The sequence below is a fragment of the Microcebus murinus genome, chromosome 21, assembly GCF_040939455.1.
Source record: "Microcebus murinus isolate Inina chromosome 21, M.murinus_Inina_mat1.0, whole genome shotgun sequence".
Classification (NCBI taxonomy): domain Eukaryota; kingdom Metazoa; phylum Chordata; class Mammalia; order Primates; family Cheirogaleidae; genus Microcebus; species Microcebus murinus.
The window spans coordinates 16,311,949-16,328,303 of record NC_134124.1 but is presented as its reverse complement, the minus strand read 5'-3'; the positions used below and the strand labels follow the sequence as shown (position 1 = coordinate 16,328,303).

At 42.4% G+C, this 16,355-nt stretch overlaps 1 protein-coding gene across 1 annotated transcript in view; it reads right to left on the bottom strand.

Annotated features, from left to right (window-relative positions):
- Positions 1–16,355, bottom strand: part of HMGXB3 (HMG-box containing 3) — a 46,707-nt gene that overhangs the window by 8,159 nt on the left and 22,193 nt on the right. Inside the window, exons 10-15 of the mRNA XM_012741555.3 lie at positions 14,616–14,714; positions 12,719–12,868; positions 5,992–6,293; positions 5,462–5,589; positions 3,691–3,822; positions 2,603–2,787 (exon numbers count right to left, since the gene is read on the bottom strand). Of these exons, the coding sequence (XP_012597009.2) occupies positions 2,603–2,787; positions 3,691–3,822; positions 5,462–5,589; positions 5,992–6,293; positions 12,719–12,868; positions 14,616–14,714 (996 nt within the window). The remainder of the gene's footprint in view (positions 1–2,602; positions 2,788–3,690; positions 3,823–5,461; positions 5,590–5,991; positions 6,294–12,718; positions 12,869–14,615; positions 14,715–16,355) is intronic.

Below are 16,355 nucleotides of genomic sequence, written 5' to 3'. Positions count from 1 at the left end.
CGAGGGGCCTCCTCTCTATGGTTTCCGAGGGGAGAGGCCCACAAGTCTCCCCATGGACAAAAGCTAGTTTTGTTCAGTAACTTCCTGTTTTAGTTCACAGTCTTTAGAATACCACTCCCACCCCCACCCCCACCCTCCCAACACAGGCACCACACCACTCTCCACACGCAAAAGAAAAGAAAATAAAGTCCAGGTCTGTAAGAAAGAAGTCCCCAGTACCAGAGAAGGGAAGAAACATGTAAAAGAGTGAATAGAACGCCAACTCCACCCTGTGACAGAGGAGCCTTGATTGGGACAAGGCAGGTGCCAAGCAGGACTAGGAGATGTGATCTTTGCAGGAAGGCAGGCCTCTGTCTATTCTGGAAACCATAAACTCACTATGGCCAGATGTGATTAGAAAAACCAGAGCTTGGAGTCCCAGGAGGTGCTGGTGAGCATGGCAGTGTCAGGAGCACAGGCTCTGCAGTCAGCTAGCCAGACCCAGCAAAGACAATCTCAGCCCCACCCCCTCCCTGGGTGGGCTTGGGCAAGCCCTCTGGGTCTCAGTGCCTATCTATAAAAACCACACAGGGTTGTGGTGAGAATTAATCATACACTAAAGCACTGAGCAGAGAGTAAGAACATGATGGCATAAGTAATAAAATGCTCAATTCATCTTAGCTGCAATTTATTAATATGACCATTAGGTAAACAGATGTTAAAGAGTCTAGAAATAGCCTCTTGGTGAGATAACACAAAAGAAAAGAGTTTGTTAATTGGGAAGAAAAGACAGGACTGCACATTAAACCTAATACATCTAGCTGGCCATGCCAATACACATGAAAGCAGTTTTTTAGAGGTTCACACTTGCCCCAGCAGTGAGCACAGGAGATGCAGGCCCAGTGCCTACAGTCACTTCACATCCCAGTCCTCTTGTTTACTATGACAGAATTCAAAGACAAAAACTTTACACCCCTATGCAACTATTAGCATACTCAAAAGGCACTCCAGACCAGCAGAGTGCAGACCAGACCTCTTGGCATAATCATGGATTTTTTTTTTTTTAAACTCTATAGGCTAAGGAAGATTCCCTACTATTCTCAGTTTGTAAGAGTTTTATCATAAATGGGTGATGAATCATACTGAAGGCTATTTCTTTTTTATACCTAATCAAGTAATCATGTGTGTTTTCTCCTCTAATCTGTTAAGTAGTGAATTATATTAACATGATTCCTACTGTTGAAACAGCCTTGCTTTCTTAGGATAAACTTGGTCATGATGTATTACTTTACTCACTATTAGGTCTGATTTGCTATTATCCCATTCAGGACTTTGGCATCTATATTCATTAGTAAAATCAGCCCCAATTTCTCCTGTTATATTAAATGTCTGGTTTTGTTTTCAAGCTCTATGGCCTTAATACAATGAATTGGAGAAATATACTCGCTTTTGCTATTCTTCTATGATCGGAATCTTACATTTCTTGGATATTTGCTAAATTAATCCATGAAGCCATCTTTATTTGGCTATTACCTTTGTGTGAAACCTTTTTAGTTCAGAACTCAAGTCACTCTTTTCCTCCAACCCCATTTTTCTCTGTGTAAGTACTTAAAATGAACCAAGCAACCCTACACAGGGTCCAGCCTTCCCACTGCTTCTGGACCTAACACATCCTACCACTCCCACGTCACCCACACACTCCAGCCACACTGGTCTCCTTGCTGCTCTTCAATCATGCCTAGCAAGCCTGCCTCAGACCCTGTTCTTGCTGCTCCCTCTGCCTGGAATGTTCCTCCCCAAAGCTATATGAGTTTCAGTACTCCACTCATATGCCACTGTGAGAGAGAACTTCTCTGACTGCCCTCTATAAAACAGGAATGCCCTTTTTTTTTTTTTTTGAGACAGAGTCTCGCTGTGTTGCCCAGGTTAGAGTGAGTGCCATGGCGTCAGCCTAGCTCACAGCAACCTAAAACTCCTGGGCTCAAGCAATCCTGCTGCCTCAGCCTCCCAAGTAGCTGGGACTACAGGCATGTGCACCATGCCCGGCTGATTGTTTCTATATATATATATTTTTTTCTATATATTTTTAGTTGGCCAATTAATTTCTTCCTATTTATTGTGGAGACAGGGTCTCGCTCTTGCTCAGGCTGGTTTTGAACTCCAGACCTTGAGCAATCCGCCCGCCTCAGCCTCCCAGAGTGCTAGGATTACATGCGTGAGCCACCACGCCCAGCCAGGAATGCCCTTTTCCACCACACTGTTCTCTTCTCCTCACCCAGCTTCACAGCACTGCCTGATAAGTATTTGTTTCCTGTCTCCCCTAAACCAGAATGTGAGTTCCATAAGGAGAGAAACTGGTTTTTTTTACTGCTATCTCACAGGTATCTAAAAAGTGCATTTAATTCATGCTCAATACATTTGTTGAATAAGTAACGGAATAAGTAAATGCCTCTATCTCCATCTGGCTTTTCTTAGATGAAACCCTGGGCTATGGTAGGAAAAAGCCACTTGCCTTACCTGGATGGGACTGGAGCTAGCTACCCCTGGGTACCATGAAGGAAGGTGGTTGCCACAATGAGATGAAAGTTCTGAAGGTCACCCACAGTGGCTGAGAGACACTCACCTCCACACTCTTTAGTGCCAGCACATTCTCTTCACTCCTCTGAGCCATTTCCACTTTGGGGGCCACACCACAGATACCACAGATCATGTCATTGTAGTCTCGGACAGTGAGGCACTCAAAAGCCCAATAACCATTGCATAGCAGCTCCTGCAGCTGATGCAGCTCCTCTGAGGTCAGGGTCTTCTCTGGAAAGAGAGCAAGAGCACTGAAAAGGTAAAAAAAAATTGACCCTGAAGCCACTAGGGATGAGCCAGTGGCCGATAAGAACAGCCTATACAAGACTAATTATCCTCTAAAAACACCCAAGAGTACTAACTACTCTACCGGTCAGGCACCTGGCCTTCTAGTGCTCAGATGAGCAATTCCAATCAGAGTCATAGCTCCCTTGTACTAAGTATCTACTAGATATTAGATGCTGTGCTGAGAGTGCTGAATACCTATCTAATTCTCATGTGAATTTAATTCTTTATGAATCAGAAGCTATTACTATCCCCATTTTATAACTGGAGAAACAGAGGCACAGAGAATAATTTGCTTAAAATCACACTGCCACTAAGTGGCAGAGGCAAGACTCAGGCCTGTGTGACTCTAGCACCTTTGTTCTATTCTATCTGTCCTCACAGCAAGCAAGGTACAAGGGGACTGAAGCCTGTAGGAATGGAGTGGGAAAAGCACAAACACAAGTAAAAAGAGCAAAGGGAAAACATTTCTAGATAATAAGGAGGCAGGGCTCCACACTCAGGTCTCAGCACAAACCTGGGGACTGGTAGCAGACAGCCAGGAGCTGTGGATTCAGAATGAGTCTTACATGATGTAGTGGCACTACATCTACCTATGACTAAACAATGTGCTTCTAAAGTCAAATATAATCCCTTGCTATGGGCCCCTGGATACATGGAAAATGCTTTCCAAAGTTACTTCGGCAATTATAAAAATTCAAAAGGAAGCATGCATTAGGAAGTCAAGAATACCTCCTTTTTAAAACATCAGACTCTTCTCCAAATTGACTCGTTCAACCTAAGTTCATCACTGAAAATTCCCAGGGAGCTTAGGCCTAACTTTGGAAAAGAGAGGAAGACAACTTTTACCTGTCTGCTCCTGCACTGACTTCAGAACAACACTGACAGACACCCTGGGGTCCTCTCCCAGCTTGATCTGGTTTCTGATTGCAAAAAGCAAGTCCAAGCTTACTAGCAGCTTGTTTCCCACATTAAAGAGACCTGTAGGTTAAAAAGAGGCAACAAGGTAATTCATGTAACATCATACATACACAATGGCAAAACGCAGAACATAACTTAGCCAGGTGGTGGTGCATACTTGTAGTCCCAGTTACATGGAAGGATTGCCTGAGCTCAGTAGTTCAAGACCAGCCTGGGAAAAGTAGTGAGACCCTGTCTCTCACAAAATAAACAAACTAAATGCCCACCAACAGGAGTACAGTTAATTAAATTATGGTGCATTCATAAAGTGGAAAACTAGTTATCATTAAAAGGAATAAAGTGGTTGCTAAATTGACCAGAGTTGTTAAAAAAAAAATAAAGTGGACATAACTGTTCTGGCCCAAAGTTGTCCATAATACATCGTTAAATAAAAAAAGCAAATATCCTAGCTCTCTGGGAGGCTGAGGCGGGTGGATTGCTCAAGGTCAGGAGTTCGAAACCAGCCTGAGCAAGAGCGAGACCCCGTCTCTACTATAAATAGAAAGAAATTAATTGGCCAACTAATATATATATAGAAAAAATTAGCCGGCATGGTGGCGCATGCCTGTAGTCCCAGCTACGCGGGAGGCTGAGGCAAGAGGATCACTTGAGCCCAGGAGTTTGAGGTTGCCGTGAGCTAGACTGACACCACGGCACTCACTCTAGCCTGGGCAACAGAGTGAGACTGTCTCACAAAAAAAAAAAAAAAAAAAAGCAAATAATAAAATATGGACAGATTTCTTCTCCTCTCCCCCAACAAAAAGAGAAACACTTCCCTACAGCCATACAATGAAAAGCTACTCAACAATAAAAAGGAACAAACCAATGATAAATAATCAACATGGATGAATCTCAGACTCGAGATTATATACTATTATAGCATTTACACGACACTCTGGAAAAGAGAAAACCGTAGGGATAAAGAAGAGATCAAATGGCTACCAGATGTTAGGCAGGAGGGGTGGGTTTAACTACAAAAGAATAGTACAAGAGAATGTTTTGGGGTGATGGAACTGTTCTGTATATTGATTGTGGTGGCAGTTACACAACTTGGTGCATCTGTCAGAACTCACAGAACTAAACAACAAAGTAAATTTTACTATATACATGAATTTTAAAATAAATTATAGCCCAGGTATGGTGGCTCATGCCTGTAATCCCAGCACTTTGGGAGGCCAAGGTAGAAGGATGGCTTGAGTCCAGGAGTTTGAGACCAGCCTGGGAAACATAATGAGATTCCATCTCTACCAAAAAAAAATTAGCCGTGAATGGTGGCACACACCTGCAGTTCCAGCTACTTGGGAGGCTGAGGCAGGAGGATCACTCAAGTCCAGGAGTATAAGGCTGCAGTGAGCTGTGATGATGTCACTGCAATCTAGCCTGGGTTACAGAGCAAGATCCTATCTCTATCAATAAAACATATAAATAAAATAAAAAGTTTTAAAAATTAACTTTGTTTTAAAGGTCCCAGATAAAGGTCCTAACACTGAGAGATAAATGTCATTTCCCGGGCTGGGACACCCAGAAGGAAGATCCTCTCTTCCTCAGAAGCCCCATCTGAGAGAGAGTCCAGTGCTCAAAGGACCAGAGGTCTGACCCACAGAGGCAATTCTCAAGCCTGCTTTGGGGTGCTCTGAGAGAAGAAAAGGTTGACACTGACCCGTGTAGATGTCCATGAAGCTGTGCAGGGCCAGACAATGGGGGTTCAGACACATCTTCACCTGGGCAGTCACTGTCTGCAGCCGGCTTGCAGTCAGCAGCCAGCACTCCTGGGGCCCAGCCAGAGAGCTGGTACCAAAAACATCACCAACAAAAAACAGAAGAGAAATCAACCTCTTTATGCAGTTCTAGAGCTCACTGATCAATGCCAAAATTCTTAAGATTTTAATGCAACAGGCAAATAACTCTGAATTTATGACATAATTTAACCAATCTCAGTGAACTCCCAAACCCAAACATTATGCTAGGTAGTTGGATGTAAACTAAATTGTAAGCTGGTGATAACTTTCAGGCATTTCAATAGAAATGACAATTACTAATTATTATTATTTTACTTCTAGCAATTGGAGAGGTAAAGGAAGCCTAAGAAAAGCAGAGAATAAAACATCTTCACAGTTTATAGCTTAAAAGTTGTCTGAGAAAGGGCCAAGTGGGATGGGACAACTAGGGGCAGAGTGAAAGGGTACTTACTTTTGTCCTCCTTTGAATAATGGGCTGCTACAGAGAAGGCACTGCGTGGATGGAGACTCATAGTAATTCGACCAAGAAGTTTGCTCAATGGTCACCGTCTCCTCACTCACGTTGGACAGAATAAGTCGAGAGCTGTTGAGTTCATGAATCAAGGCAAAGACTTCGGCCAACTCTGACTCATTCTCGGGAATCTGCAAGACTTTGCGCAACAGCTGCAGCGTGGACTGGCGCTGGATTTCCTTCTGGGCCACACTCAGAGGTTCTGTGGCATTCAGCACATCTGGGAGTGGTGAGCTTGCCTCCTGGGAAGAGAGTGGATTAATCAGCAAGTACCCAGGGCACAAAGTGCCAGCCTCAGGCTAAAATAATGAAAAGTCTGTGAGTAGAAGCGTGATGGGGCTCATGACTGAGAGGTAAGAAACCTGGGTTCCTGACTGACTCAGCTAATAACACTGTGTGACTTAAAGGCTGCTGCTTTCTCTCTCTGGGGCTCAGTTCTTTATAGGTTGAGCATCCCTAATCTGAAAATCTGAAATGCTCCAAAATCTAGAATTTTCTCAGCACCAATAAGACACTCCAGGGAAATAGTCACTGGAGCATTTCAGATTTTAGATTTTTTGGATTAGGGATGCTCAATTGGTATGTACTTGGCAAATATTCCAAAATGTGAAAAAATCCCAAATCCCAAACACTTATGGTCTCAAGCATTTTAGATAAGGATATTCAACCTGTACCAGTAAAATGAAAGAATTCTATATACCTCTTGGTAATGGACTCAATAGCCAGCTCCCATGCATATGAGATCTGGAGGATAGTAGACCTGTGTTTTGGTTCTGGATATGCCACTTAACACTCTACATGGGATACCTAAGGCAATTTACTTAATCTTTTGGAGCCTAAATTTCCTTATCTGTGAAATGGGGCATAAAAATACTAGTAATCTCCTAGAACTGAGATTAAGAGAGATATTGCATGCAAAACACTTAGCATAATGCTTGTGATGCAATGAAATCTCTATGATTAGTACTTTTGATACATAAATAATTAACTGTACTGCTTAAATATTTGTCTTTAATTCTTCAGGGTACAAAGGAATTTTATACACCAGTCAGAGACTTCCAGGAACAATGTTCTCAAATTGTTAAAAATATGTTTAACATTCTCACTTGTTAAAAACATGTCCCATAAGATCATCTTTTAGGAAAATCACCAAAAAAATTTAAAAAAATAAAAAAGTAAAAATACATCCTTCTCAAGGAGGTCTCTTTTCAATGGAGGTTCCTCCCTGATCCTTTTTACCAATGTAGTATAAATCCCTCCTTTGTGTTCCCTGAGATCACAATTTTACTGCAGACCTCATTATCTTATAGCTGTCCTCCCTCTTCAGTCAGAATAGAGTGCCTGCTTATTTACTGATTCTCATTACCAGCATGAGGCCAGGGGCATACAAAAGATGCTGACAAATATTTGCTGGACATGTTATACATTGCTTTGTAGCAGTGAATTGCTTAATGCGATAGTTTGGATGTGTGTACCCTCCAAATCTCATGTTGAAATTTGGTCCCCAATGTTGGAGGTGGGGCCTAGCGGGAGTTGTTTGGGTCACGGGGGCAGATTCCCTCACAAACAGATTAATACCCTGAGGAGCAGGGAGTTCTCACTCTATTAGCTCCTCAGAGCTGGTTGTTAAAAAGAGCCTGGACCTCCCCCAACCCTTGCTTCCTCTCTTGCCATGTAATCTCTGCACACAACAGAGCCCCTTCACCTTCCACCAAGAGTGGAAGCAGCCTGAAGCCCTCTCAGAAAGCAAATGCTGGTGCCATCTTCTTTAAACCTCTTTTCTTTATAAATCGCTCAGCCTCAGATATACTTTTATTGCCAACACAAAAATAGACAGACACTTAATAACAAGGAGGAGCTTTTGATTAACTCTGCATACCTGTAACAACTTTTGTTTGTAATAGTTAAGTTACTTATCTTTCTCCCCGACTAGATTGAAAGTTCCTTAAGAGAATGGGCCATGTCCTACTCATCTCTGAAAGCCTGGCCCATAATGGGCATTCAATATATGCTAGATGAAAGAATGAATGAATGGCTACAGAAGAGCTGACAATAGAATGAGCTGCCCTGAAGCTGTGTGTTCCCAGCCATGACTATGTTGAACTAAGAGCTAGAAGATCATTTGGCGGGAACAGTAGTACCCTTTGCCTCTGAGTCAGAGAAGATAGATAGAAAAGTATGAAGACTTATTCCAGCTCAGAGATGTTGTGGTCTTAATTACAATGGGCTGGAGACAAACTGCATGGGAAATGTTTGGTCACCAGGGGGCTCCAAAGGGCAATACACACAAGGGCTCCTTGGTTCCTGACCAGTTTTGTGGAAAACAGTAACATACACTTTACTTTCTCCAAGCTTTAGGAGATCAGAGGGTGAGGGAGTGTCTGATTAATAAGAGAAGGTCTGAATACGAGGGTCCTGGGAGTGGGCAGCTATCAGTTAGCCAAAGATAGAGGAATATAAGTAAGAGTGGGATTTAACATCAATTGGCAAGAGATCCCCAACAATTCCTACCTAATGTGGAAAGTTAATTCATCATCCTAGATAGGGGAAGTGTTCCATTTTTCCCTACTGCAAACCTCACAAATAGCTAAAATGAAAAATGGAAAGAGAAAAGAATACTCAGAGCATCTACCTATACAAAAAAGGCAATTCCATCCCATAATTTATAGATCGACACAACTGAGGGCAAGTTCCAGGGTTTGAAGGTGTGGAGAAAACAGATATACTTGCAGTAGAAGAGATTATGGTCTCATAGGAAATCAAGAGAAGGAGTCAGTATAGGGTATGATCAATACTGTGGAAAGAGGAGCACCTTTAACTCATGGAAAATCCAGGAAGCAAGCTCACTTCCTGCAGAGGGCTTCCAGCAGAGCAAGAGAATCTGATGGAAGCTATGGGCCCATTTTGCATGCAATTTTGGGCGTTTATAGACTCCATGACTCAATTCTGAGTCTTCTCCAGGGCTCCTGGCTCAGAGTAAAATGCCCAGATGCCCAGATCTAACCCACCTTGCCTGCTTTGTTTTACCAATGGGGAAACTAAAGCTCGGGAAGGGAAGCTTCCAACTCAGGGTCACTTCCAGCCAGGCCTCTCAATTCCTAGTCCTGGTGTTTTCTTCACTAAGCCATCAGTGCCACACACTTTTTCTCACAAGGACCACAACCTCAGAACACTACGTCGAGCACCAAAACAGATCTGGAGACCAGGGATGAGATTCATCACCAGAAAAGCCCTAGTTCATACGTAAAGAAAGACCTTGGGGCCGGGCGCGGTGGCTCACGCCTGTAATCCTAGCTCTCTGGGAGGCCGAGGCGGGCGGATTGCTCGAGGTCGGGAGTTCGAAACCAGCCTGAGCAAGAGCGAGACCCCGTCTCTACTATAAATAGAAAGAAACTAATTGGCCAACTAATATATATAGAAAAAATTAGCCGGGCATGGTGGCTCATGCCTGTAGTCCCAGCTACTTGGGAGGCTGAGGCAGTAGGATTGCTTGAGCCCAGGAGTTTGAGGTTGCTGTGAGCTAGGCTGACGCCACGGCACTCACTCTAGCCTAGGCAACAAAGCGAGACTCTGTCTCAAAAAAAAAAAAAAAAAAAAGAAAGACCTTGGGCCAGGCGCGGTGGCTCACGCCTGTAATCCTAACACTTTGGGAGACCAAGGCAGGAGGATCGCTCAAGGTCTGGAGTTCGAAACTAGCCTGAACAAGAACAAGACCCCGTTTTTACTAAAAATAGAAATTATCTGGACAATTAAAAATATATAGAAAAAATTAGCCGGGCATGGTGGCGCATGCCTGTAGTTCCAGCTACTTGGGAGGCTGAGGCAGGAGGACTGCTTGAACCCACGAGTTTGAGGTTGCTGAGAGCTAGGCTGACGCCATGGCACTCTAGCCCAGGCAACATAGTGAGACTCTGTCTCAAAAAAAAAAAAAAAAAAAAAAAAAGAAAAAGCTTAAAGCAGTTTTCCCTCTCTCTCTAGCCCTTTCTACTTCCAAATCCCCATTAAGTCTCCCTCCTGAAACAACCTTCCTCTAGGCCTCTCCCTAGCTCAAGGATATTGGGAATCCACAGACTAAAGAACTGCCTAGCCTGGCATTCAAGACCTTCCATGACGTGGTTCCAACATGCTTCTCACGTCTTATTTTCCTTACCACCACTGCTCCCCACACACCTTCTCCTCCAGCCAAATGGAACACTTCACTTTTGCTCATGCTTGTCCTTAAGTATGGCATGCCTTCCATCCAAATCCTGCCATCCAATCCATCTGTCAAGTGTCAAGGTCCATCTCAGATCCTAATCTGTTCTGTGTGCCACTCCCTCTCCCCGCAAGGCAGATCAGTGACATTTCTCTTCTTATATTAATTTTAGTCTTTTCATTTGCTGCCTCAAATGCTATCACTTTCTGTTTACTTTAAAATACTCATGTGTGGAAATTCTGGGGACCTCTGAAAATGCCCATTTTTCCTGGTTCTAATAATAATTTTTAAAAGAGCCCTACAGAGCCAAATGAAATGTATTTTACTATCTAAGTAGCTAGGTCCAACTTCAGACAGCAGGTTTGCCAAGACTGCTAGAAGTAAAGCTTTGTGGCCGGGCGCGGTGGCTCACGCCTGTAATCCTAGCTCTTGGGAGGCCGAGGCGGGCGGATTGCTCAAGGTCAGGAGTTCAAAACCAGCCTGAGCAAGAGTGAGACCCCGTCTCTACTATAAATAGAAAGAAATTAATTGGCCAACTGATATATATATAAAAAAAAAAAAAAAAAAAGAAGTAAAGCTTTGTGATTAGCCTAAAGCTCTGCAGGGAAACTGAAGAGAGAAGTGGCGATCTAATCTACAAAGTCTTGGGGTTAGCATTCTCTATTTACCCAAAGCATAGATCAACTTACAGGTCCTGTGCCAGGCTTCAGAGCTAAGAGGATGCAACCCTTTCACCCCTCTCTTCTTCTGAATTGTATTTAAAGCCTATGCCACCATTTGCTTTAGTGAATGAACTCTTGGTTCTCAGAGATCAAGCAAGGTACCTGGTCAAGCCCTCCCCCTGGCAATGGGGACAAGGAGGCCCAGAGAGGAAGGCACTTGCACAGGTTTGGAACTTATAGCCTGGTTCCAGTTCTGATGGTCTAAATCAGGCGTACTCAAACTACGACCCGTGGGCCACATGCGGCTCACCGAGGACATTTATCCGGCCTGCCAAGTGTTTTTGCCGCAGCTGCCTGTCCGGCTTAGCAGGCCAACTCGTCCGGGGCCCACAGTGGGCATGTGTGGAATGTGCACCACACTCTCCAACAGCCCTCCAACGGTCTGAGGGACAGTGAACTGGCCCTCTGTTTAAAAAGTCTGAGGACCCCTGGTCTAAATATTAGGTCATTAAATATGAAACGTCTGATTTCAAATCAAAAGTGTAGTTTATATCACAAATAAGAAGCAGTAATCAAAGTATGTGCCTGAACTGTTGACATACTTTTGGCATCTTAACAGTAGCTTATGTCAGCAGCAAAGAAGCCTGGAGAATAAGTAGTAATGAAATCACAAAAGGTATTTTCCACAGCTTAATAATTGAATATTTTTCCTTATAAGAAGTGGTAGACAGTTGGTGCAAGGTCTGGTGAATACAGTAGATGACAGAGAGGTTCCAAGTCTATAGTTTTAGCAGCATTGTTTGTGTGACATGTGATCGAGTATAGTCTTTCAAGAGAATTGGCCTGTCTTTGCTGACCAATCTTGGCTGCTTAATCACAAGCATCTTCATCATTTTGTCCAAATGGTTTGCAGTAGACTTCCGCTGTAATCGACTGATCAGTTTTCACGAAGCTGTAGTGGATAATACCAGCACTAGACCACCAAACAGATATCATTAGCTTTTTTGGGGTGAATATTCGGTTTTGGACTGCGTTTTGGCACTTCACCTTTATCCAACCATGGTGCTGAATGCTTTCGATTGTCAAAAAGAATCCATTTTTCATCACACGTAAAATACAGTGTAGAAATATTTTGCCTTTATGACATGACAGCAAAGAAAGGCAAGCTTCGAGACAATTTCTCTGCTGACACTTGTTTAATTCATGTAGAACCCATCTATCCAGCATTCTTTTCCTTGCTGACTTGTTTCAAATGGTCCAAAATTGTTGGAATAACAACATCAAATCTTGCTGCTAATTCACACATAGGTTAAGATGGATTAGCTTCCATTACAGCTTTTAGCTCATCATTATTTACCTTGGTCTCTGATGGTCCATGTGGCTCATTTTCAAGAACAGAACTTCTCACAAACCATCAACATACTATGCATTCATTAGCCACACATTTTCCAAACACTAGATATTTCAAGCTATCTGTGTTGCATGGTTCCACGATGGAACTCATATTCGAAAATAACCCAAATCCATGGTTCCACAAAAATTGATCTAAAAAATTTTTGAAAGATAATCACAAGCCAAAATGTGCATTTGAAAGACTGAGGATGTACCTTCACAATAGAAATAAAACAAGTGTTAAAGTGAAATGTCAGGAGATATCAACTTCCAAACTTAGTACTTAAGGAAATCAGACATTCCATACTTAATAACCTAAGACTATCATGTATTTAAAAATCCCTTCATTTCTACTAAAACAGGTTTGCTAACAGAGCCCAACCCAAGGCCAGGGGTTATGTTTGGGGAGGGAACTCACAACAGCCTTAGTAGTTTTCTCAGTTCGGTCTTTGGCAAGGTTAAAACCACAGCTGGGGCAGATCCGAGGTTTGTGCCGGTTGGTATAGACATAGCTACAAGAGGGATTCTTGCACTTTCCCCGGCCTCTGGATGTAGCCAGGCCCAAATCCTAAAAAAACAAGACCAGCATTCAATTGCACAAAAGTTAAACCTATACAGAGTTCAGAACCAAGATGAACAGCTGCCAGTAAATCAGAAAAGAGTGGCAATTCCAAGTCAGATTTAGCCTAACTTACAAAGAGCCTTGAAGCAAGATCCCTTTCTGTAATTAACCCTTTTCAATTTAATACAGGCTGTATAATTTCGGCAAACACAGTCCCTCCCTATCTGCTGTGAAACAAGAGAGGTGACTTTCAAGGGTCTGGAATTCAAACATCTTCAGGGTGCAGGCAGTTGGCAAAGTAAAGCAGGTCTCTGTGAATAAGGAGTACTAGATACTGGGGTAAACTAAAGTTTTCAAGCTCTGCCTAAAGACAAAATGTGACTTCTGGACTATTTAAGGTCAAAACTCAAGCACCTAAGCTCCTATGATAAGTTACTGTCTAATCGCCAAAGAGAGGTCCTAGGCAGTTCCCACAAGATGGCAAATCTAGTGGCATCCTGTAGCCAAAAGGAGTGGAGAGTGACAGGATGTAGGGCATGGAGAAGGTACTGATTATAATCAGGTCATTGGAAAAACAAACCCAAGCAAATCCCCAGGATAAGAGGTACATCCTCCTTAGGGATCAGGCCAGGCTAGGCATTAACTCACCTTAACTGTGCTACCTTGTTCACTAGTGAATCCCCAGCACAGAGCTTGACACATGATAGGTATTCCACAAATATTTTGAGATGAATGACCCTTTCTAAACCTGTCTGCCGTTATAAGGTGAGAATTTTTAAAAAATTCTAGCTGCTCTCTCAAAATCTATTCATCTTAATGAAACCAGCCAGAGAAATTGCCAAAAGATATCTGTCTGATGGTTAAGAATCAACAGAATTAGAGAATATGAAGAGTGATATAATCCCCAAAGACATCCAAACCAATGCAACATTTTATAGATGGTGAAACTGAAGACCAGAGAAGGCAAAAGCCTTGCCCAGAGGCACATGGCATGCTAGTGGCAGAGCTGGTACTAAATTCAGACTTCCACTGTCTAGCATTTACTCCACTGCTGTGCTCCCTAACCTGCAAAGGATGATTCTCAAAGTCACACATTCATTGACTGAAATGTTAACATGTGCTATATTAAAAATAAAAGGGGGTGTGTGCAAAAACCCTTGTGGGGAATGGTAGGCTAAACAAAATAAGTTGCTTTACTAAAGTACTTCTCAAACCCTTCAAGATGCTAGTATAACAGGCTCAGTAGCTCACACCTATAATCCCAGCTAAGACTGAGGCAGGAGGATCACCTGAGCCCAGGAGTTCAAGACCAGCCTGAGCAAGATAGTAAGATCCTATCCCCCCAAAAAGAAATAAGATACTAATATTAAATGTGACTCTGTTTTAGTGAGGAAAATGCAATATTACCTAAACTTATCTGTGGAATACACTTTCCAGGCAAAAAAGGTTCAGAGACTGCTGAATGCTAAATCTGGACTGAATTTTTATCTCTGACAACTCTCAATAAAAATATACTAATCTTAGCTGGCCTACACTTTATAAATGTCACCTGAAGGGGGGATTAAAACAACCTAACAGATTCACCCAGTAGCTATCCTTTGTATCAGGGATGGGATGTTCAGCGTCGATGATCTATACTTGACCCTGCTCTCACTCCCAGCTACCATCACCCTCTCCCCTCAGCCACCTACTCACCCTCAACCACAAAATCAAAACCACCCCATGTCAACCCATCTCTTGGCTGCACACTTACCAATGTGACAGTGCAGCTGTACTTATATGGAGGAAACATATCAGGCTTGACTTCAACAACTTTCACCTGAGGTGTCCTGTTGGCTGGGCCACTTGGTACCTGTGGATCAGAGCAAATTATTTAGTGCTTTTGAATCCCAGCCAAATCCTGAGGTCCTGTGTCCTGAAGGAACTTGAGGAAAGAGTTTCCTGGGGAATCTGTAGAGTTATGCTTTAAACAAGCCCTCTGGATTGCCAGTTGGCAGTCATCAACCCACCAAAGGCTGAGTGTCATGGTCAAGTCCAGTACTTGCCACACTCTTCTGTGCAGCTTCTAGCACTGTGTATTAGAAACACCGAGAACCAGGTTTACGACTAACAATACTACCAAGTGATAAAAGCATTTAAGAGCTATATACACAAGTACACAGTTGGATGATGCCAGCACAGAAAGAAGTCTGAAAGACTACTTATTGAAATGTCACGGGGTAAGGAGGAGTGATGGTTGCTACTCTCCCTTTATAACTATCTATAAAAATTTTCAAATGTTTTATAAGAAATGTGTATGTATGTATATATATGTGTGTGTGTGTGTGTGTGTGTGTATATATATATCTAAGAAAGAAAAGAGCCAGGCTTGGTAGCTCACACCTGTAATCCTAGCACTTTGGCGGGGCCGAGGGAGGAGGACTGCTTGGGGCCAGGAGTTCAAGAGTTCAAGACTAGCCTCGGCAATATAGTAAGACCCTGTCTCTACAAAAAAATAAGAAAAATTAGCTGGCCAGGAGCACACCTATAGCCCTAGCTATGCAAGAGGCTGAGCCAGGAGGATCACTTGAGCTCAGGAATTCAAGGCTATAGTGAGCTATGATCACATCACTGCACTCCAGCCCAGGCAACAAAGCAAGACCCTGTCTCTAAAAAAAAAAGGAAAAAAATAAATAAATTTTAAAAATTTGAAAAGAAGGAAAGAAAGTATTCTAAACTTAAATTATTCTGTAATAGTGAATTTAAGTCTACTTCAAAATATAAGATTTCACATACCTGTTAATTAATGTAAACTAAGAAAAAGTTTGTGGCTTTTAATAAATACCCAATGTTGCCAATCAAAAGGAAAATATTACAGAGAAGACTTGGGATTTACCTAAGTGATAGAATGCACATGAAGGGAACCTAGGGGCTGGAAATTTACAAAACCACTGAAGCTGACTAGACACCTTCCTTCTATATCAAAAGCACACACATACATCCAGAGTTGCAACCACATCTGAGTGGCAAACAAAACAGCTCTCAGAGTAAAAGGCAGTTGATATTTGTGTTGGGGCCAATTCAGAACTGTCAAAGAAAGGAAATTACCTTACAAAGACCACATGGCAAGTGATATGGCAGACTAATTTTCCTATTCCAACCTGATCCAAGTTGAAACAGGAAAGTTTTCAAACTATGGGGCCACTAATGCCACCATAACCAGCATTTTGCAAACAGGAACTGGTTAATACCAAAGTGACTACATATAAGGGCACAATTCCATTAAGTTTTTAGTATGTATTGTTTACTTGGCTGTGATATAAAAATGTGCTTGTTACTGAGGGTCAAGTTTGAAAAATGCTGACTTTGGGAATTTTGATAATTATTTAGCCACATAAGGCCAAAAAAAAAAAAAAGCTAAACCAAAATCTTAAGAATAAATGTGTTTGAACACATCGAATTCTGATAACTGGAAAATCTTTAATAGCTATATCATGAAATCAAAATACATATA